The sequence below is a fragment of the Centroberyx gerrardi genome, chromosome 7 (assembly GCF_048128805.1).
Source record: "Centroberyx gerrardi isolate f3 chromosome 7, fCenGer3.hap1.cur.20231027, whole genome shotgun sequence".
Classification (NCBI taxonomy): domain Eukaryota; kingdom Metazoa; phylum Chordata; class Actinopteri; order Beryciformes; family Berycidae; genus Centroberyx; species Centroberyx gerrardi.
This window is the reverse complement of record NC_136003.1, coordinates 29785729-29809582: the sequence shown is the minus strand read 5'-3', so window position 1 is coordinate 29809582 and position 23854 is coordinate 29785729. Positions and strand designations below refer to the sequence as shown.

General features: G+C 42.3%; 1 protein-coding gene and 1 pseudogene across 1 annotated transcript in view; both read right to left on the bottom strand.

Annotated features, from left to right (window-relative positions):
* The window catches only part of LOC139908618 (carbonic anhydrase-related protein 10-like), an 88281-nt pseudogene extending 68396 nt beyond the window's left edge, over positions 1 to 19885 (bottom strand).
* A 1281-nt stretch (positions 19886 to 21166) lies between these two features.
* The window catches only part of LOC139922110 (cytosolic phospholipase A2 gamma), a 40915-nt gene continuing 38227 nt past the window's right edge, over positions 21167 to 23854 (bottom strand). The window contains exon 14 of the mRNA XM_078284396.1: positions 21167 to 21775. Within this exon, the coding sequence (XP_078140522.1) occupies positions 21751 to 21775 (25 nt within the window). The 3' untranslated portion in view covers positions 21167 to 21750. The remainder of the gene's footprint in view (positions 21776 to 23854) is intronic.

The following is a 23854-nucleotide window of genomic DNA, read 5'->3' as shown; positions in this document are numbered from 1 at the left end:
CATATACTGTTGGGGAGTTTAAACTCTAACAATGCAGCATATTTTATGAGCTTATCGTATGTTTTGCATGTAAAACCTTATTCTGCAGAGTAACTAGTAACTCCAGCCATCAGATAAATGTAGTGGAGGAAAAAGTAGAAAGTCTCACAAAATGGAAATACTCAAGTAAAGTGCCAGTACCTCAAAATTGTACTTAGTTACTTTCCACCTCTGCAAACCCTGGCATGTGATAGTGCCAGCATTTCCCTCAAAATACTTCCATGGAGAGGTGGAACAGATTTTAAAGCAGCATTTAAACCAGGAGACACTGAAATTTTCCACTGACACCAATGCAAATTTAATTCCTTTAGGTAAGAAAGCAGCTCCCACTGGGAACCCCGGCCTAACTATTCAATGGTAGGAAACACTGTCACTACCCTTCACATAACATATGAACAGCTTCATATATGGTGTATGGTTCATATATAGTTTACAAAATCCTGCATATTCATTTTGGAGAAAAAAAACATTATGCTCCCTGAAATTGAAAAATGCCAAAATATTTCAAAACTATTTTGCAAGCAGAAGTTTAACTCCTAACTTCAACAGTGGCCAAAAAACCTTCCATTACTTTCATGTCAGAAATGATACAGACATAGTAGCCAGTATTGTTTTCTTTAAATGGTAGATAATCTCAGCTTGGAATAAAACTTTTCATATTTAGTGATGCTGGACAGTAAGATAAATCGAGGAATCATATGGATTTACCAGGATGTTCCAGGGTCTCGACCCGCTTACGGTCACCAGACGATTTACAGCCATCTGCTGCAGGAAGGTCTCTCTTCCTCTGCATTTCTGTGCATGTGTGTGTGTGTGTGTGTGTGTGTGTGTGGGTGGGGGGGGTTATCTCTTCTACTCTCTCACTCCCTACTCTCCTACTGTCTCTCCTTTTCATATTCTTGTCACTCTTCCATCTTTCCTGCACCATTTTTTTCCTCTCTCTACGCCTATCTATCTCACCGCCTTTCTTCTCTCGCACTCACACTGTGATAATTCTCAACACTAAGAAAAAGGTCAGATTTAAAGGCAATGAGCTTAAGGCTTTTTTTTTTTTCTCTGCTGGATAAGAGAGAGACAGCGAGAGAGGGAGAGAGAGAGAGAGAGAGAGAGAGAGAGATTGTAAAACGGTCTGGCTTGACTGCAGCTTCAACAGTTTGCCAGGACTTATGATCCATCAAATATTAATGTCAAACAATATAGCACAAAACAGTAATGGAAGGCAATAAAAACAAAACAGAAAAAATTACCTCATGATGTAATACTATATGACACAAAACCATAAAATATAACGCCAGGCCTACTGTGGGAGAGGGTACAGAGGGAGAGAGGGAGAGAGAGAGAGAGAGAGAGAGAGAGAGAGAGAGAGAGAGAGAGAGAGAGAGATAAAAGGAGGCAGCCCTGTTGAAATATGAAGGAAGTGCACAACTATAGAATGAAGGCAGATGAAATATACACAGGAATCACACAACTGTAGGCTCCAATAGAAGAGTTACATAACAATGAAAGTGAGAGAGGAAGAGTAAAAGGATGAGGAGGGAAGGAGGGATAGAAGGAAGGAAGGAGTGGATGAATGAAGGAAGGCTGCAAGGAAGAAAGGTGGGATAGAAGAGTGGACGGAGTGGAGGAATGAATGAATGAATGAATGATGAAAGACAGGAAGGATGTAAGGAGTGGAGGAATAGATGAAGGAATGAAGGAGGGATGTAAGTAGTGGAGTAATAAATTAAGACAAGGAGGAAGAGTGGATGAATGAAGGAATGAAAGGACGCAAGGAAGGAAGGATGGGAGGAATACATAAGTGAATGAATGAATGAATAATATAGTATAGTTTTGTAATTAAGGTTTTATGTCGATCCCAGGAAAACAACAATAAACAAACAATTGAATGAATTAAAGAAAGAGTTGATAAATGAATGAATGAATGAATGAATGAGTTGATAAATGAATGAATGAAAGTATTGATAAATGAGTGAATGATTAAATGAATGAATGAATGAATGAAGAAGTTGGTAAATGAATGAATGAAGGAGTTGATGAAGGAGTGAGTGAATGAATGAATGAATGAATGAATGAATCAGTGAATTAATGAATGAATAAATGAATGCATGAGTTGATAAATGAGTGAGTGAGTTAGTGAGTGAATTAATTGATCAGTGAATGAATGAATGAATGAATGAATGAATGAATGAAGGAGTTGATAAAGGAGTGAGTGAATGAATTAATTTATCAGTGAATGAATGAATGAATGAATGGAGTTGATAAATGAATGAATGAAAGTATTGATAAATGAGTGAATGATTAAATGAATGAATGAATGAATGAATGAAGAAGTTGGTAAATGAATGAATGAAGGAGTTGATGAAGGAGTGAGTGAATGAATGAATGAATGAATCAGTGAATGAATGAATGAATGAATGAATAAATGAATGCATGAGTTGATAAATGAGTGAGTGAGTTAGTGAGTGAATTAATTGATCAGTGAATGAATGAATGAATGAATGAATGAATGAATGAAAGAGTTGATAAAGGAGTGAGTGAATGAATTAATTTATCAGTGAATGAATGAATGAATGAATGGAGTTGATAAATAAGTGCGTGAATGAATGAGCGAATGAATGATTGATTGATTGAATGAATGAATGAATGAATAAATGAGTCAGTGTATGAATGCATGAATGAATGAATGAATGAATGCCTGAAGCGGTCTGACTGTAAATGGTTTGTCGTTTGTCTCATACAACATGACTCAGCACAATACATCACACAACAACAATGGAACAAACAAACAAAGCATTATGATGTAACACAATACTGTACAATGAATATTTTATTGCGGTGCCTTGAGCAAAGCTCCTCTCTGCTTTGACCCAAATCATTTGCCTTGTTAGTTTATTAATGTAACTGATGGCCTGCCTGCTATTACCTCGCCATAGATTACATAATGTAATGTAATATTAAACAAGACTATAATCTGATATACAATACAAAATAATGATGATGTAATACACAGAAATGCATAATAATCATGTAGTGACATGCATTATAAAACGGTACTACATTATGATAGAAGTCAGTAGAATACAAAATAGAGGTGATACTAGAGGATTTTGTGATAGAACAGAATGAGGAACGAGAAAATGCAATACTGCTGTCGACCGAACCGAATAACCTTTCTAAGTGAACAAAACACATTTCCAAAGATCTCCCTTCCTACAAGTCATTTGGCTGGGCAGTAAAAACACTCCAGGCATGTTTCACCCTCTGAGCGTTAATAATAATAGATTTATTTGTATAGCACCTTTCAGACAGGACCTGCAGCTCAGAGTGCGGTGCAAAACATACAACAGACATTCAAAAAGATGCAGGAAGAAAAAGAAGTTGCTGCCTTTTGCCCTTCTCAGGCAGTAGAGGTGAATGATGTGAACACAGTAGTAGCCAATGTAGAGTAGGACTGTAGAAGTACCTAACCTGCATCTATCCTGCATTATGGAACGTTTTAGGGGCGTCACTGGCCCAATATTGGCACTTGATGGGAGTCCAACTGAAATAACGTAGGCCGAGTCTCGATAGTGATCTCTTTCATCTTAAACATAAACACAAATTCCTCCCAAATATTAAAACCCAAAGTAACATCTTCCTGGGTTTATTTAAACCTCTGTTGGGACAGTAGTTGTGTATAAACAGGATGGTTTGCAGCCTTGTTACTTTCATCTGCCATGGACCGAAGGCTGCGCCTGATTGGACGAACGCACCGCTCGCCAGGCCGTCCTTGGTTTCTGTCCCTGGTTTTCACACTGGAAAAACATGGCAGCTTGTTCAGAAACGTTCTCTTACTTCACCTAAACAGTCCACCGAAATCCGCTTATCAAAATATTTGAGGCGAGAAATCGGCCGTGCAGCTTCTGAACCTTGATTCATTTTAGATCTACAATGGTAAGTTTAAGCTTTGTTAAGGAGGTTCGGGAGTTTCGAGAGGCAGCAAGTCACGCTGGACGCCCCCATATCGCGTATCGAATCGCATCGTGACATAAGCACATCGTCCCATCCCTAATAATTCCTCTTGGGGAGCAGCAGGACAGCAGCAGGACAACAAGAGTGTAAAAAGTGAGTCATCTGCAGTGGCCTTTGAGTCTCTTTGGTGCGATTCACATTCTGCCCTCCTCTGGGTGGCCCCCGGGGGCCGACTGGCTCCCCCAGCATCTGAAATTATCGATGGGACAGTTTCTCCGCCACAGAATGAGACGGAACCTGAAGTGGTTTAGCAGCTGGAGAGACAACTGTCCCACGACTCCTCCCTCCACTCCCTGCCCCCACCGACTGGAACGAGTTGCAAAAGTGTCTGAAATTGGACAATTTCATCTCTCTCCGTCTCTCTCCGCCTCCAAGGACTCCGCCTCAGACAGACGTGCAGCTGCTTCTCAGCCTCAGCAGTGACGACACTAACTTCTTTTCTCATGCCATGTGTTTGCTGCGTGTTTTGACTGCTGGTGTCCTTGTTGCTGCTGATCGTATTTGTCATGCTACTTGCTCTCTCCAAGTCCTTATGTGTGTCCGTCCAGCTGATGCCTGTGCTACTTTACTGTCTTTTCCACATCACTCTTTCTTATTATCTCTGTTGCCTTCTGCAAACAGCTAGCCTTCTTGTCTCGTCTCCCTGTTTGTGCCCCCCCCCCCCCTCCCCAATTCCCCCATCAATTTTGCCTCCTGCCGGGCCGTCATGTGTCCAACAGAATCGTGCGATTTCTTTCATCCGATAAAGGCCGTTGACGCATTATGAGAAACCCGATTAACACAGCAGGTTTTCGCCCCAACCTTTCCAATTAATCGGCGCATGTTGACCCTCAGTCTGATATCTTAAAGGTTATTTATATCTGCGCATGAGCACAAACCTAACGGGAGAGAGAGAACAACGTCCCTGGAAGGAGACGAGGAGACAAGACAAGGACAGAAGGAGCGTAAACCGTAAACATGAAAATCAACTCCATGTTCAAAATCCCAAACCGGCGGGAAGTTGGATTTTGACATCACTTCCTTAAGGAGAGAAATCCAGCCGACTGAATCATGTAAACCGTGATTTTTTCCGAGTTATCGCATTACTAGAGTGCATGGAAACGCATCAATCGAATAACAAATTATTGCCATAAATTATTCCCAGTTATTAGTGTGCATGTAAACGCTCTCAATCATTGTCAAGCTGTGTGGAGAAGAGCCTCAGCTAAATGCACTAAAAAATGTAGCTGAAAATGTGAGGCTGCACCCTAACAGCCCCCCCCCCCACCCCCACCCCCACCCCACCCCCCCTCCATCTAGTCATCAACACCCTCTTCCTGGCGGGCCCCCCTCCTCCGCTCGGCTGTATTAGCGGACATAATGAATTCATGGGGGTTTTTAACCACAGCGAGCGCGGCGTCCCAGCGAACACGTGCTCGCTCATTACGGCGGCCCGCGGCGGCCCCGGCTAAATAAGAACAAATAGCAGCGGCGGCGTAATCGCGGCGAGGCATTAGCTTTAATGTCGTTACCGCGGTGAGTAATTGCGGGGAACGTAACGAGCGGCCGTCAGGCGCGGAGAATGTGGATGTGTAATGATATTAGGAGATTATTGAGATGGAGTATCATAACCGCAACTTCACTCTCTCTCTCTCTCTCTCTCTCTCTCTCTCTCTCTCTCTCTCTCTGGTGCTCTTTCTCTCTTATCTCACACTCTCGGCATCTCTCTCTCGTTTTACTTTCTCTCCCGCACTCTCTCTTGTCTCATTGTCCCGCTCTCGCTCTCTTCATCTCCCTCTCCATCCCTCCTTCACTTCCATTTAAAATTGCTCATATCTCTTCTACTGCGTGGGAGGAATTTGGTTACTTCTTCCTCCTCCTCCTCCTCCTACTCCTCCTCCTCCTCCCTCCCTCTCTCTCTCTATATATTTCTCCCTCTCTTTTTTCTCTTCCCCTTCTCTCCTGTGGCCCCATGAGTCTCTGCAAGGGTGTGTGCGTGTAAGAGAGAGAGAGAGAAAGACAGAGAGAGACGTTAAGCAGAAAATGAATGAAAAAGGGACAGATAGAAATAGAGAAACTGCATGACAAAGAGAAAGAGAGAGAGATATATGGGTAAGAGCAGAGAGAGAGAGAGAGAGAGAGAGAGAGAGAGCGAGGCAGAAGCTCCTCTGATCACTAACTTGGTGTCCTACTTACTCCGACTGCAGCACACCCAAATAACAACCCTGAGCTGTGATATTATATACCCAAAACACACAGACACAGAAATAACCACTTACATACTCTCTCGCTCTCTCTCACACACACACACACACACACTCTCTCTCTCTCTCTCTCACACACACAGCAAATAACACCTTCACACCCTATACACAAATAGCACGCATAACAATAACACCAAGAGGTGCGACATTAATACTTCGTCCTTCTCTCTTGCATGAACACACCGACGGAGCTGCACAATCTGTTTTTTTTCTCGCTTTCGTTCTTTTTTCTTTTTTTCTTTCCTCAGGTGGGCTATCCGCCGTCTCCCAGCCTCCTCTCTAATAGGGGCAGAGGGAGCGATGGAGAGGCGGAGAGGCGGAGGAGACAAATTCAAATTCAGCTTTTATTGTTTCCATCTGAAAGCGCATAGACGATAGCGACCTGAAGCTTCACTTAGGAAAGAAATGCCCGTATTAAAACTGTATAACAGCCAGAGAACAACCATATTTTCACTATATGATACTGTGACATTTACATGGACAGCATAATCCGACTATTGGTCTTATTCGAAATAAGACAATATTCCGATTAAGCTGTTTCCGAGTGCTTCCTTATAGAGCTATCCCATTCATATTCCTGTTTACATGCTAAAGTCCCATTAACAGGACAAAGAATCACTGGAGACACGGACAGTTTGAGCCTTTAATTAAAACTTCATGATCTCCATTTCCCTCTAAACCCTGAGCATGCCTGACAGTTTCAGCCTCACCACAAAAACCGTTGGCACTTATTTTTTCTGCTGTCTCGTCTTTTTTTCCTCTGGAAACAAGTTCACAACCTCTGGGAGGCGGAGCGAGCGCCGGCAAGCGGTCGGATCGCCGCTCGTGACGCAGAAAGCGGCGAATCCTCCGATAGAGAGTCCCTAGCTGGATTAACGTGTTTACAGTTCTAAAATGACCTTCAATAATGAGACTAAAATCAGAATACTCCACATGTCTTAATGCGATTATGCCGCTCACTCCCACTATGACCTTATTCAGGTTAAGGTGATCAGAAAATGCTGTTTACTATTGTCTTAATCTGGTTAATATCGGATTATTACTGCCCAGGTAAACGTAGTCAGTGGAAATTCATATGAAAACAGCTTTAGAAACTGTTTTGAACTGACATCAGGAAGATATTTAGGTCCTGATTTCACCAAACGATGCAGGCAGCAGCCTCAGCTTCGCCTCAGCTTCGATGCTGGCGTTGTATTTACGCCGGTTTTCAGCGTTCAGTGCGGGTAATTATTCAGCGTCAAACTGTTTGCCGGGGAAATGTGTTTTATTAAATTCTCTGTTTGGCCAGGCTGGGCCGGTCATTTGTCTGACCCGCAGGAAGAAGGTGAGGACGAATAAGCACCGAATGTCTCCTATGATCACTATTTATTTTTCTCTCAGAAATGAAATTGTCTCATCGCCGAGCGTTCGGGGGCCGCGGCGGGCGGGAGGCTCCGCTGTGTGTGTAGATGTTAATTGTGTCTGTGTGGGCTGCTGGCAGTGTGGATGTGATGCACTCACTCGGTGTACTCAGTTTTAGCTTGTGGTTGTTGCTGGTGTGTGGGTTTAGAAGGTGTTTTTAGTTGCTTTTGTTCTGTTTTTTAACCTTTATATGTCCAGGGAGAGTCGACCCTGCAGCGTATTCACCCAGTTCACCCAGTTCCTCCTATTCACACCTGCACTGGTAAAACTGACAAACTTGTTATTTTATCTTTTTTCAGTGAATTTTGTGGGTTTTTTTAAGTGAAATCATCTCACTGCACTGGTAGATCAATTTACCGGTTTCAAAAGAATTTACTTTTTTTTTTCAGGAGAATCTAACTTGTTTCAGGACATTTACTTAAAGTGAACTTGTCTTGGAGAAAGTTTCTTGTTTCAAGATTTAAGTGAAATGTATTGAAACTAGCAAGATTATCTGCCAGTGCAGTGAGATAATTTGACTGAAAATATCATGAAGTGAGCTTGATAGGTCTGGAAACAAGATAAAATCACTGGACAGCTTGTCAGTTTTTGCAGTGTGGTTACTGATGTTCAATGTTGGGGTCATTACTGGAAAAAAGTAAATAAAAAAAATATCACTCCCTGAGAAAAATAATTACACTATTTGTTACATTACTTTTGGATTTCACCCTAAAATGATTCACTTGCGTTCATTGGGACGAGAAATATTGTTGACCTGAACTCACATAACCAGAAGAATCTAAATAATGGGAGACACTAAATCTCTTTTTTTAAGGTTTTTAATAAAGACAGAGCCTACAGCTTTAAATTCAGACTTTCTGAGTCGTATTTATCGCTTTGTCGGCTCGTTCATGTCGCTCTGCTGCGATTCTGATATTTCCGACAGGACTTGAAGGCAGCATAAGACGAGGGGAATCTCTTGATAGATTTTACACCAATAAAGAAGTTAAAGAGGCTGAAGAATGAAACGCAAGAAATGACCGTCCTTCATACAGTCAAAACGTCAAAACACTCCTTCATAACTCCAGATTGTATGGAAACATGAGGGGGAAAATGTATTTCTGTCTTCCCTCTCTCTCTCTCTCTCTCTCTCTCTCTCTCTCTCCTTGTTAAATTTCTTCACTAATCGTCTCCTGGCTGCAGAGGAGCTGGAAGGTAGACAGGCCGAATCCCCAGAGCTCCTCCTCCTCTTCCTCACCCCTCTTTTATCTCCCCCACACTCCTCCCCTTTTCTCACTGTAAGAGCAGTAGCGGACACACACACACACACACACACACACACACACACACACATAAAACACACACACACACACACGGCTGCAGCTAGAGATCTAACAGGGAGAAAGGCCAGGTCCCCTGAGCTCTCCCTTTTCTTCTCCCTCTCCTCACCACTCCTCCTCCTCCTCCTCCTTTCTGCACCTCGTTCTCTGGCTGTAACAACAGTAGTGGACAGTCAGGCACGGAAACACATTTATACACCCTCCTACAAACCCCCCCCCCCCCCCACACACACACACACACACACACACACACACACACACACACACTTTCACAGTAACCATCAATCTGGCAACAGTTTGACCTGAAAAATAAGCAGCAGAATTCGGTGCAAGCATCAGAAAAGCAGCAGAGTTAATGCAAAAATGATCTTCCCTGAATGGAATATACATCACTTCCTATTTCTTCTAGCCTGATATTCAGACTGAACGGCCATTTCATTCCCACTCTATTATTCAGCCTGAGATTTCCTCCTCATTAGCCGTTTTCTGTGTGTGGTGGGTGTTGATTTTCCCTGAACCAATCACTAGTGACCGACGTTTCCGGCCGCTCTGACGATATTTTCAGTCACACTGATGCTGGACAAAACTATAGTCTTTGCATGTTGGTCGATGAAAAACCGTGGCACCAACGTTCAAACTTTAGTCCCGCCCACAAAGGCTCTGATTGGCTCGATCGTTTCTCCGAGCGACACCAGACTCTCTGAATCGCTCGTCAAAACCTGAAGAGCGGGCGGGACGAGATTCAGGAGTATATATACAGTATATCCTCCATTGTTTCTTCACAGATGAGTGACGGCTAGCGCCCCCTAGCACCGGCGAGCACAAACAAGCTGTAAAATGAGCGGGCGAGACAGAGCTGCATGGCTAAAATCATACTTCATCTGACTCTACAGCATTTGACCTTTTAGGTTTTTGCAAATACTCCCAAATTACATTATTCACATGACCGCTTGCTTCTCAATTTCAGATTTTATGTGTGTGACGCACTGATGTAAATCATAGAATAAGAAAATAACGCACAATAAAAAAAAAAAAATTCTGGCATATATATAATGAATTCAACATATTTCTATCTTCGACGTTCACACTCCTTATAGAAATGAGAGAATAAAGACCGATGATGGCTTCAAACTGGTCAAATGGTTTGTGCTTTTATGAAATCCTGCATTGGTTTTGCACTTACTGCGTTTAGAGCGTTAGGAATGAAGAGACTATGTAGATTACTGGAAACTTTGCCGCAGCGTTATATTTTTTGATTCCATCATGCAGACTGTAAAAACGTCACTTCCTCTCGTAACATTTCCGTTCTTCAGATTTGACAGTGAACGCCTCGTCTCTGTTTTGATCCGCACAGTAAAGCTTATTTCTGTTCATGTAGCTGCTGGATGTGGATCAGAGATGCGTTTACACTTTGTTGTTTATGTTCTCAAATGCGTCTCTGATCTTCATCCTGGATTTGATGTATCTGTGCTCTATCCGATCACCCAGAAGTCATGTTACTGTAATGAAAGGTGTAAAGACGGTCTTTTTGTGCAGATGTTATTGGTCGAAAACACCCTATGGACATTTTCCCTGCTGTAAATACCAGGTGGGGGGAGAAATGTACTGTCCTGCTTGAAGCTGATTGGCTTTCTCTTTAAGGCACTGGGTGAATTTCTCGCTCAAGCTGAAAAGTTTGGAGCGAGCGCCTCTTGATCTTGCCGCCTGGAGCGAAGTGGCGTCCGTCTTGCTCCCTTCGCCTCCTGCTGCTGACTTTGTATGCGTTCGCACCTCTACATTTTTTTCCGCCTTCTGTGTGAATGTAGAGTAAGAAGAGTAGCAGACACACACACACACACACACACACAGAGACACACACCTGTCTGCACACACTTTGCCCTCTTCTACCCCTCACTGAAGCTCTCATTGTAAGAAGAGTTACACACACACACTCTCACACAGTAGGAGAACGGAGAAAGGTCACGGAGCATTTCTGTTGCGGGAGACTGTTATCTCAGAGATGGAGAGAATGGGGGAGAGAGAGAGAGAGAGAGAGAGAGAGAAGAAGAAGAAGAAGATGGGGAGAGACAGGATAGAAGCAGAGGGATGGAAGGGAGAGTTACGAGGCAGGGAGGAGGATGAAGGAGAGAAGAAGAGAGTGGGAGAGAGGAAAGGAGTCTGGAAGAGAGAGAGAGAGAGAGAATGGAGGAGGAGAGAGAGAGAGAGAGGGGGGGGGGTGGGTGGGATGGGAGCAGCCAGGGAGGAAGACAACCAGAACGGCCTCAAGATGTCACTACAGTTCATTTGCATTTACCTGCGTCTTGAGTCTGAATGCGACCCATTTTTTTTTTTTTTTTTAAAAAGGGAATAAAAAAAAAACTTGACCAGATACTGTGTGGCAACAAGCAGCTGGTGGAAGACAGTTTTCTGATGCAATGGCTTCCTCCTTGAGCATATACTGTACAGAACAGACAGATGTGGAAAAATAGACGCTCAAAAGTTTGAGATGTGGAAAAATAGACGCTCAAAAGTTTGATTTTGTTGCTTAAATCAACTTAGAACGCATTAGAAACGGAAAACTCCATTCTGCAAGTCTTACACTGCACCATTTGGCCAAATTTCAAAATAAGAGCGCTGCACTGACCAAAACGCGCAAATTCTAATGTGCAAGGCCGTAACGCTGCACCGTGCAAGGCTAATTATTGAGTTTGTTTGGTTTGTTTGATCCAGGCGTCACCCTTATTTTGAAATTTTCATCTTGGCATGCTAGAGGCAGCACTGGTCGCCACATGGACTTGGACATGGAGATTTCCATTTTTCAGATGTTCAAAGTTAAAGGACAAAAACCATCTTCTGAGCGTCTGTTTTTCACACGGGTCTGTTTTGTGAATGCTCAAGCAGGAAGCCGTCGCATGAGAGCCGCGGTGTGCAGTCGAGATTTCCTCCGAGGTTTTGAACGGGCCGCGTTCAGACTCCGAGATGTAGCGGCAGAGACCAAAGTAGAGGCCAGGCAGAAGGAGGGAGAGAGGATGAGAAGGAAGAAGAGAGGGAGCCAGCACGAGAAAAGCAACGAGAGGGATAACAGAGAGAGAGAGAGAGAGAGACTGGGGAGGAGAGGAGGAGGAGGAGATGCTGGAGGAAAAAGAGAACGGTGTAAGAACAAAAAAAAGACACACGGGAGGCGAGGGGGGAAAAGTGGACAAGGAGGGGAAGAGGAGAGAGAGGAGGAGGAGGAGGAGGAAGAAGAGCTGAAAGGGCAGAGGAGATGAAGGGAGAGAGAGGAGAGGCAGAGAGAGAGAGAGAGGGAGGGGAGGGGATAAAAGGAGACAGGGAGACAGCCAGACACAGATGTGATCAAATATACATAAGAACTGTACAACTATAGAATGAACCTAACGCCCTTACAGCCTGCTGCAAAGACAGACAGAGAGGAGAGAAAAGACGAGTCGCGGGGGAAAAGGAGGGAGAGAGTGAGTAAGACGCCTACACAAAACAGACAAGAAGAGTTCATTATATACAGAACTGTATATTCCAAAGGAGAGGAAAAAGAAGAAAAAAAGGAGGGGAAGAGAGCTAAGAAGTGGCATCAAGACAGTGCCATCAGGGACGCTTCAAACCGCCGTTAATACTTTTATGTTGATTAGCTCAACGCCTATAGGCTAAAATGAGGCTCCGCAGGGTTTAAAAGTGAAAGTTTAGTAATGTCTGTAGTATGAATTGTTTAGATATGTAATAATGTATTTACTGCTCCGTCTAAAACTGGGTTACACACAGCCAAACAGATCCTGCTGCATGAGAGCTACAGCAGAGACCCGACGTAGAAATGACGTCTAGCGCTCCGTGGGTTCACTGAACACGGTCTTTAAAAACTACCTTTGCTGAAGTCGGGTATTTTTCGATGTAGCAGGGAGTTTCTGCTCGGTGGCTTTATGTCCGACAACGTTCTCCTTTACTGTATGTTCAGATAACGAGCTACAGAGCAACAGAAAGAGTAGATGGAAGGTAGTGATATTTACTTTGTTATTATTTACTTGATGAATTATTTCAATTAAGAGGAATGATTATTTGCCAAGTAAAATAAAAACGAGACAAAAACAAAGCTATGCCGGTATGACATTATTAGCCGGTGCACCCAAAAGTGACGATGACATGAGCAGGTGACACTTTTCTGCTCTGTTGGCGACAATGCAGCTTGATGCCAGACTGTTTAGTAGCTTTTGTAGCCCGTAATCTGTGGGGGCGGCATCAAGCGTTGTGTGTCAGGATGCAGACAGAGGGGCGGGGTTTAGGGGGAGGTGGAAGTTTGGTTGCACCTGAACCCAACTAACCCTCTGCCACACATGCTCCTGTCTCAGTGGGAACCTGTGAAAGCCCTCTGCCTGGCCAGGAGCACCTGAAGCAGCCGTAGAGACTGTTGGACAAGGACACTGCAAAGTAATGCGTTACTGTAATTACATTATTTAGTACTTCACATTGCAGCTACTGATCTAACAGATCGGTCGTTACTTGCGTTTCATTCTTCAGCCTCTTTAACTTCTTTATTGGTGAAATATCTATCAAAAGATTCCCCTCATCTTATGCTGCCTTCAAGTCACGTCGGAAATATCAGAATTACAGCAGAGCGACATAAAGGAGTCGACAAAGTGGAATAAATACGACTCAGAAAGTCTGAATTTAATGCTGTAGGGTCTGTCTTTATTAAAAACCTTAAAAGACAGATTTTACGTCAGATTCTTCTGCTGGTCATGTGGCTTAGCTCGACGGTATTTATCGTCCCGACGAACGCAAGTAAGCCTAGCAACAATCGTGTTAGGTTGTATCGCAAAAGTAGTGTAACGAGTAATGTGTAATGTATTACTTTATTTTCCAGTCACGACCCAAACACTGCTGGTGGCACATGCTGTAGCTTGGGTCATATTTAGTTTTGTCTTCTGTGGTGCCAGAGTAACTAAGTCTGAGAAGTTGGGTCATCTCACAGTGATCTCACTCAAGGGGGAATAGTATATTTCTACTTCTGCTCCGATAAGATAGCGAACGCCCATCTCTGACTGTGGTTTTCCCCTCCAGTCCCTTTGAAGCTTCGTCCCTCACATCTCAGCCCGTCGCCCTCTGAGTCCCATGTGGCTGCCGAGGTGATCACATGTGAACGCACACACACACACACACACGAGATGACACCCATCAACGCCTCGAGTTCTGAACGCCATCCTGGATTGCCATTGTTAGGAAATATACAAACGCTACCTGGGATTTTTTTTTTTTTTTTTTTTTTTGCTGACTTCATTCCCACTTGATTCCCTGAGCAGCCTGAGGCAGACGTTGCTCCTGTGCTGGCGCAGCACTAAAACAAAGTGAGGAGAAAGGTGTAGCTGTGTGAGACCAGAAGGAGGCTGGAGAAGCTGCAGCCGGTGATGTGAAGAGCTTAGTGTCAGTCGCAAATTTCCCAAAAGGGCCTCTCGCACACTTCACACACTTCTTCATTTGGAATTAAAGCACTCTATGTTTGAGTTTCATTCCAAAATGAGAAATGCACCGTTTGAAAGATGTGACACTTAGCTCCGGCATGAAAGAAACACTCAAAATTAAATTAAAGTTATTAGCTATTTTGGTCCCTTTATTTTTCCTTGACAATGTTGACAAGGTTTTTCAAATATTGAGCTGTGAAGTAATAATTAATAATACGTAATAAATAATTTATTTTTTTAACCAAAATTGATTGGATTTTAGAATGTAACTCAGGTACATTATGTACATTTTGTCATATAGCTGATGCTCTAACACAGATCTACTTAGAGCAACAGCAGGATAAGCTTCACATCCTACAGATTAGGGATGCAACGATGCCACTTTTTCAATGCCGATACCGATTACGAGTATGAAAGTTTAAGTATCGGCCGATACTGAGTACCGATCCGATCCGTTACTTTTACTGAACAGTGCAGGCTTACTTCCTTAGTTTGGGGTCAATGGACAAAATTATTGAGATAAAATCCTTGTTTTTCCCACTGTTTGAGAAATACAGGCTTCTATGTGCCACAAATGCATAAAATCAAGACAGTTTGCTTTTATTTCTTACATGTTACTCATGGCTTTCGGTATCAGATTTTAGTCTTGGGTAAAATCTCTGATACCGATATTCCATTTTAGCCTGGCATCCCTACTACAGATCATCAGCATTACAATCAAACAAGAGTAAGGAGAGAGAAAGAGAGAAATAACTCTAGATATTGATCATAATCTTTCAGAAACATAATTATTTGCTGCATGTGAGGCCATCATCAAACTGCTAAGGAGTGCAGACTTTAACACTGCTGCATCTTTTCTTTGTCTGTGAAGAACCACAGCATATCTCAATATTGTTTTAATTTAGGATCAATGATATCTGAATCCTTTCTTCTAAATCCCTTAGGAACAGTAAAGAGATGTGATGAGAATACACATCTGCAGCCACTGTAAGACAAATAGGAAAAGCGTGATATCTCATTCGTAGACGGCTTCGCTCGCAGACTGCGGATACATTTCTGAGATGTTTCTCCTTACTGACACATTAGAGACTTGGAATAGACTGAGCTGAGTGCACATTAAGACCTGTGAGAAACAAAATGAAAGAGCGAAGTGAGAGGCGTGATGTACCAGAGTGAGACAATCCAAGGCTAGCGTTTTTAGAAGTTTCAGAAGAAATGGTCAAAATCTCACACTGACTTTAAACGAAAACCCATCCGCAGCGTGTCTAGGGGAGGCGAGCGAGAGGAAGAGGATTTCTGGGAGGGTGTGATGTCACTCTGTTGTTTAGGGATGGGTGTCTGGATGTTCAGAGGGAAGGGGGACGGATGTCAAGCGGGCTCCAATCGCACAGATTTGGTTGAATTCGGCCCACAACGCCTCCAGAAGTCTCTATAGGAAGTTCCGGCATCCAAGAACAACATCTCCACCCACACACACACATACACCTCATATCTCACATCTCACCTCGTCACACCTCTTCTCATCTACACTATACCTTCTCTACCCTGACACCGCACTAACGCTTAAGTGGCTTTCAGGCGGGGCGCGGTAAATTCCACCTCTGCGCTCTAAAACCCATTAATCCTAATGGCTCGCAGTGTGCGTGGACACATTTCTGCTGCGGCGAGTTGAACCTTCAGTTGAACTTCTGCTTTGTGATGAAGCCCTTGTGCGTCCAATAAAAAATGACATGGGGAAAAGGGGAAGGGAAAGAAAATGGAGGAAAAACAACACAAGTCTGAAGTTGTACAGGGACCTTGGTGGGAAAGCTTTCACCTGCAAGCAAGTTTCTATATCAGTGCTTAAAAATGCAGTGGAGATTAGCGATCCATGATTATTGTAGAGCTGAAATCAATATCAGGATAATCATAAGGGTTTGTTTCAATATCGATAAGTATCACGATATGGCTCACATGAAAAATCGCATGTTAGATAATCAAATGAATGTTCATCCCATTGAGACGAATGGTAACGTTAGGTGTGATGTCAAACAAAAATTTTCAAATTATATTCCTTAAAATGTTTCATACCTCATTTTGTTAAGAGTTTTTAAATAAAATCTGCTTGTTATCATCAGTTCAGACAGCAGAATTGTGCATCACGATATCCCATAATCACCGTATCATCACGATATGATTCCACTGAAAGATAATAAACGATAATATCGAATTATCGCCCAGCTCTAGACGATTGGATGTTATATTGTCAGCTGGCATCTTCTAGAGCTAATAAGATAACGAGCTAAGAAAGGCTCTGCTCCCTGCTTCTTCTTCTCGTTTTTTTTCACGCTACCCCGACTTTACCCAAACATCTGGTCAAGAGTTGCGCTGCGCCGAGTGAAACCATGCCCTGTCTGAACCAGGGCTGAACAATTAATCGAAATTTTATCGAAATCACAATATGGCCTACTGCAATTTTACAATCGCAGGAGGCGCAATATTTGTTAAAGGCGAAACGTGTGTCAAAATACCATTTTAAATTAACTATTGTCGTGCTGCAGAGATGTCCTGGCCTACACATCATATTCTACAGACTTAAGAAAACATCTTTGTTTGGTACAGATCCCCGCAAAAATCACACCATAATCATTTTAATACGTTTTTCAATGAAAATGAGAATAATGATGTAAAAATGACCATTCCTTCTAATATCGCAAATCATATCACAATTGCAATATCAGTCCAAAATAATCGCAATTAGATATTTTTTCAAAATCGTTCAGCCCTAGTCTGAACCATCCGAGTCCACAACATCTCACCCAGTCATTTCTGAACTCACCATCGGTCTGATCAACCACAGGCTGATGGAAGAGCTTCAGACTGCCTGCTGACCAGTTCAGAAACTGGATTTTACCAACAACAACCTGCTCACTGGTTTACGTTCAGCTCTTTATACAAGAATCATGTAAATCCAAGGTAAGTGGAACTCTTAATGAACACATTCTGGCCAAATTTAGCCAAAAATGACCAATCTCCCAAAACTATTTTTTGAGAATCAGGGGGGACACATGATTATAGCTTTTTTTTAACTCAAGATCAACTCAATAAAAGTCTTAGAAAGACACTGTGCCGCTTATCTGACCAGCAAAACACAGTGCAAGCAATTAACAGTCAAGTGACATTTATAAATAGTTTTGGCATTGAAGTGGAACTCTTCGTGAACACAGATTCTGGCCAAATTTAACCAAAAATGACCAATCTCCCAACCCCAATTTTGGAGAATCAGGGGGGGATATTATTATATGTTTTCTGTTTTTACTCAAGATCAACTCAAGAAAAGTCTCACAATGGCATTTTGCTGCTTATCTGGCCAGCAAAACACAGTGCAAGCAATTAACAGTCTGGTGACATTTATAAATAAAGTGTTGGCATTGAAGTCTCTTGCGGCGCCAGATGGGTGACGGTCTATTACCTGGAACGAAGCTTCCCTGGACAACGTCCTTATACGCCCACCAACCGTCATGAAGCTTGGATGAAATAGGCTGAGCTGCAGGGAGAGAGAGAGAGAGAGAGACAGAGAGAGAGAGAGAATTATAATTGTCCTGTAGTGGATAAAAGGTTTTGTTTTTCGCTTTTCTTTGGCAAAATATATAAATCTCTGTGCCGTGCCAATGACGCGCCCACTAAATTGAAATGGGAGAATAAGAGGAAGAGAATGAGGACAGGAAACAAAAAAAAATGGGGGGAGAAATAGATACAGAGAAAGAAAGAGAGAGAGAGAGAGAGAGAGTGGGGCAGAGAGACATAGAGATTGTGGAAGACGGTTGTAGGGAATCATTTGGTCACTTCAGTGCAGCTCTGTCTCTTTACAAGAGTTAGACCGATACAGTCGTTTGGCGATACATCGGGCCGATATCGGCCTTTTATTAAATATCGGATAGCGGCCAATCATGTCCTCCAGGACCTCAGCTACAGAACAACAGTCTGGAAAACCTGCAGTGAAATTTCATTTTCTTTGCACATTTTATTTATTAATTTATTGTTCATTGATCATGTTGTTTGTTTTGTAAATGAATTCTTCATTTAAAGGCCTAATGTATCAGAGTTTCTCTACCATTGAATATTGTGGTGGGTCTCCCTGCCTTAAAGAGCTGCTGACACTAAAAGAATGTCATAATGTTATTCTGGGTTTCAGTGGAGAGTTTTAGTGTCCCACGATGGTCTAAATGCTGTTTCAGAGGCTTTTCCACCCTGATGAGAATAAAATCCTGGGCCGAAACATTGAACACTTGCCATTCTTGTGCATGAAAATGGTCAAATTTAAAGATAACGAATATTGGCACAAAACATTGGGTATTGATATTGATATAAATACAAAATATCAGTCTGAAAATATCGGTATCAGCCTTCAGAAAATCGTATCGGTAGAACCCTGCTCGTTAACCAAGACTGACGGGTTCAGTGGAGATGGAACAGGAAGTCATGGCTTGGAGTGTGTGTGTGTGTGTGTGTGTGTGTGTGTGTGTGTGTGTGTGTGTGTGTGTCTGACTGAATGGCTGATTGCCTGACACTGACATGCTGTATAAGCCGTTTGACATATTGACAGCGATACTCATCTAGACTATTTATAGATTATCATGACCTGAACATCTGTTTGAACCTCATAACACTGCAGGGTCCCGTCTCCGTCATGTATTCACGTTGCTTCAGTTAACTTAGCCCGTGTGTGTGTGTGTGTGTGTCTGTGTGTGTGTGTGTGTGTGTGTGTGTGTGTGTGTGTAGAGGGGGTGGGGGGTTGCTGAATCAACCCCCAAACAAATCCTTAATCCCAATCACTAATACTTCATATTCTCATGTCCTATCAGAACAGTGTGTGTGTGTGTGTGTGTGTGTGTGAGAGAGAGAGAGAGAGAGAGAGATACTGGCTTACAGTCCACTAATCAAACTGCTGCGTTATGATCCGTCAGACAGTTTGGAGACATGGATTCAGTCATTTTTAGTATAGTTATCCTGAACGGCACCACTGCGCAATGACTGCTGTGATGTCTAGAAAGATATTGACCAAACCTGAACATTGCAAATACAAAGAACAAAGTTCGTTTTAAATGTAAGAAAAGCTGATATTTGACCAAACTGACAGCTTATTGATCTCAAATTAAGGCAGTTTATTATTAATGACGCTTGAATTCAGCCTAAATACTTCATACAGGTTACAGTCCAAAAATCACTATAATAATCCTATAATACTTCTCTAGTGAGTTTAGAGTTACCACAGCATTTTGTTGTCTTTTTTTTATCTCCTATAATATTCCCATAGGATCATCTTTATTATAGTATCCTCCCAAAATCTCACTGTAGCATGCCTGTAGTGTTTTCTCGCCTCCTTACCCGATGACGTGCAGATGAAATATGCTTGAAAAATCAGAGATATATCCCAAACGACATGCATTCTTCGTTCATTTCATGTCCATTTTCGCTGAAGCTGGTACGGGACGGCGGTTTGCTGGCTCGCACTTTGCAGACGACACGGCCAAACTTTGAGCGGCGCTCATGTTTTTTTTTTTTGTTTGTTTGTTTTTCTATCCGTTTCTCCTCCGCGGAGCGCCGAGGCGGTTTCTCCTCGCCGGGCAGGAGATCCGTCCGAAGCGGTCACAGCATCCCGCTTCTCCTCCCGGGTTGGCGTCCAAGCGACACGTCGGTGATTTGACCCGCGTCTGCCATCTATCCGCCCCGAAACTAAACTAAAATTGAAGTGTGAAATCCGTTGTTTCGGAGGGAGGATGCTCGCAGCCCGAGTGGCGCACCGCTCGTCTGCAGCGGATCAGGAAACTTCTGTGACGACGCACGGCGCGCGAGAGAGAGGAGACTGGAAACTGACAGACACACCGCAATATAACGATATGTAGCACTAATTTATCTCTGCAAAACATTCAATATCGACTAGGTCTGTCAACATACAGCCAACGACAAAAATATGCCAATATACAAAATATCCCTGAGGAAAAAGAAACATGGCAATCCTATAATACATTTTTATAAGGATACTATCAAATATTACAGGAAAAATACAAGTCCTTATAGGAATATTATTGTGATAGCCTACTATAGGCGCTAAAACTGCCAAAAAAAGTGCAATAACTCACTATTGAGCACCACAGATGCTGTGAGCCCCTATAGGAATATTATAGGAATATTATGGTGATTTTTCCCTATAGGGATGAACAGAACAGGCTTTAAGAACTGGGTGAGATCGTATAAAAACATAAGCAAACAGTCAGATTTCAAATCATTTTATTTGCCTTAAAAATCTCAAAGTCTTTTCTTGACAAATAGAAGAAATAACCCAGTGACGCTTCCATTCTCTTCCCAAATAAACCGCTCACACCGGAAGAGGGGATGTAGACGAAGACCGGCCTGAGCTGTGGGTGCAAAACAGTCTCATTGCAAGAAGCTGTTTTATGAAGATGGCCTTGATAAATGCGCCTATTGGCTGTACTGACCTACTTAAAGCTGCTGTGACTCCTTCGTGCGGACACTGTGCGACCTCTAGCGTTTCCTTTGGGCTCCTCCATTAAAACCAGTATGAAGTTATGAGCCCATCTCCACATAACTCTATAATCCCAGTCCGGGTAAAAGACCCGTTTATTATTTAGACTGTGTAGGGCGCCAAGGAGGAAATGTGACGTAATAAAGTAGATTTGCAATATGGTTATATAATGAGTATATTTGCATATAAAGCTGTTTATTTCATCAAGGTACATTTGGTCCTCCATATGGCATCAAAATGTATATATCATTTTGAATGGGATTAGGAACCGATATTAACAAAAGCCACATCTGTCATCTAAATTTCAGGTATATGCACATGCATTCAGACTCTTATTTTGAAAGAAAAGCCCTTTTGTAACCCACCGCAGCTCAAACTAAGTGATCTGCTTTGAATCACTGTTTACAAACTACCAGTAAAACCATCCAGCCGTCACATACCGTCACACACTGTTATCCAAATGAGGTTTTAGAGTGAAAAATGTCTTCAAACCACATAATCTACACAAAGCCAGCAGTGGGGGCGGCATTATTTCAGCAGGGTGCATTATACTGCAATTACAGTTTAGGCTATTATTATTATAATTATCCGGTGTAAATGTACTGTAAGTGTATTCCCTGTCTCCTGACTATTTTGTTGCATTGTTCAGTGATGCTGTGCTCTTTTTGGGGGGTTACATAAGCTCCCAGTGAAGCGATGTCAGTTTCTTATTTGTAGTCATCATGGGAAGACAGATTGTTGTTCCCACCTAACTGCCAAGACAGGGATCACTGTTCGGACGCCGCAGACTTCCTGGAAAGGAGAAGGAAGAGAGGAAGACATGTCAGATATTTGGCAAGTTCATTATTTATCCAGTCACTCATCTGCCATCCACCTCTCTCTCTCTCTCTCTCTCTCACACACACAAACACACACAGATGCAAGATAAACTCACTCAGTCATTCCACATTTTCATCCATCCATCTCCTCTTCACGCATTTATTTCTCTCCCAAACCAGAGACACACAGACTGAGCTTATACCAGATATCACATAAATATATGATTAAGGTTTGACTCATATTGACAGTACATCTCTGATTCATCTCTCTCACTCTCTCACACACACACACACACACAAACACACACACACACACCCCTACCTCTTGCCCTGCCTGCGTTCAGCAGCCTTGTGGATCTCCCTCAGTATCGTCTCCTTGTTGTTCTTGATGTTGGTTTTCGCCGTCTCCAGCAGGAACTCGACCTTCTCCACGTCATACGGACGCTGGAAGGTGGAGTACTCATTCATCTTTGCCTGGATTTCTTCTGCGTCTGGAGAAAACAGCAAAGCTCCATTTAAGTTAAAATAATGACACCTGTTGCCTTTCTTCTCCTACAGCTACGTGTGTACAGCAGAACTGAAGGTGTAGGTTGTTTGATAGCTTCCTTTTTGACACTCAAATAGTGTCAAATGATACTATGCGAGTATTTGAGTGTGACTATTTGAGTGTCAAGTAACTATTTGAGTTGTCTGGATGCATAAACTCCACCCATCTGGTACTGCAAGTTGTTTAAAACAAATGCCAAAATATTACTTGCAAATAACATTTGATCCGCATCTTGGATAAAACAAGAGGTTCTTCAACATTTTTTGGCTCAACACCAATGTGAAATTTAGTTTCTTATCCTGGGACAAAAAATTCATTAAGATGCTACACTGTTCTGTCACCCAAGCCTAGCTTTAGTTTTGATTTCATAAATCAAATGTGGCCTTTCCTGGATAATTGAAGATGTGAATTTAAAAGACACACTGAGACGGTTCTTGAGTTCCGACATCAAATACCCAAAGGAAAACAGGCAGCGCACTCACAGGACGAAGCTGACCAATCTCAATCTCACCAAGTTATTTTGGCCATGTCAACAAACATGCCAACGTTTCGGACTTTGGAACAATCCGATTTTGGTTTAGCACCACAAACAATTACTGGGTAGACGCGTCCTTTCATCGATCTATGTTCTTCTGTTGCTGCCTGCTTACCTAAAAACGGCCACATGCACATTTACAAATCCACCAGGACATAAAATGGGAAATGGAAATTAAATCTGGTCCACATTTTGCAAAATTCAAACACCACTACAGTCCTCAGGGATGTTTTATGGATAATGCAGGTTTTCCCAAACATGTGAAACATTAAATTTAACCTAACAAGACATGTTTTGTTTTTTTCCCCCCAACAACTGAAATGTAGTTAAACCTAAACAAGACCACAACATGCTTTTTCAAACATATGTATTAAATTGATAATTCAGAACCTTTAAACTATCAGGAAGGACAAATAATGATCTGGTAAGTAATAGCATGAAAGATTGTTTATGATGTTATATTCGTTATGATATACCTCATCATATAGCTCTATTTATAACATTTGAGAAGTAGCCTACATTTAATGTTTTGGGATAGGCAACACAAAAAGAAAGAAAGAAAGAAAGAAAGAAGGAAGAAATCAGAAATTTACAATTAGAAACAAGAGGGTGTTATCTGCCCAAACATTAAATCCTGAAATAAACTATTAAAAAAAATATGATATTCTGAGAGTCTTAAGAGGTCCTCAAAAGGATCAGGGAAAAACCAAGACCAGATTTAGTTGCATCCAGATCAAGAAGCAGACCAGATGGAGGTCAAGTCCAAGTCAAAAACCAAGACTGTAACAAACTGGAGACTGAAGTTTTTAGAGAACAGCAGCACCAAAACAAATTATGACAATAACACTTAGGAGTGCCTTTAGCATATTAAGGGGGGGAAATCATTGGAGAGACAGACACTTTGATTTCTACATACTTGTTATTTTTGCCAGGAGTAGAGAAGTGAAGCATAATAAAAATATATGCACACA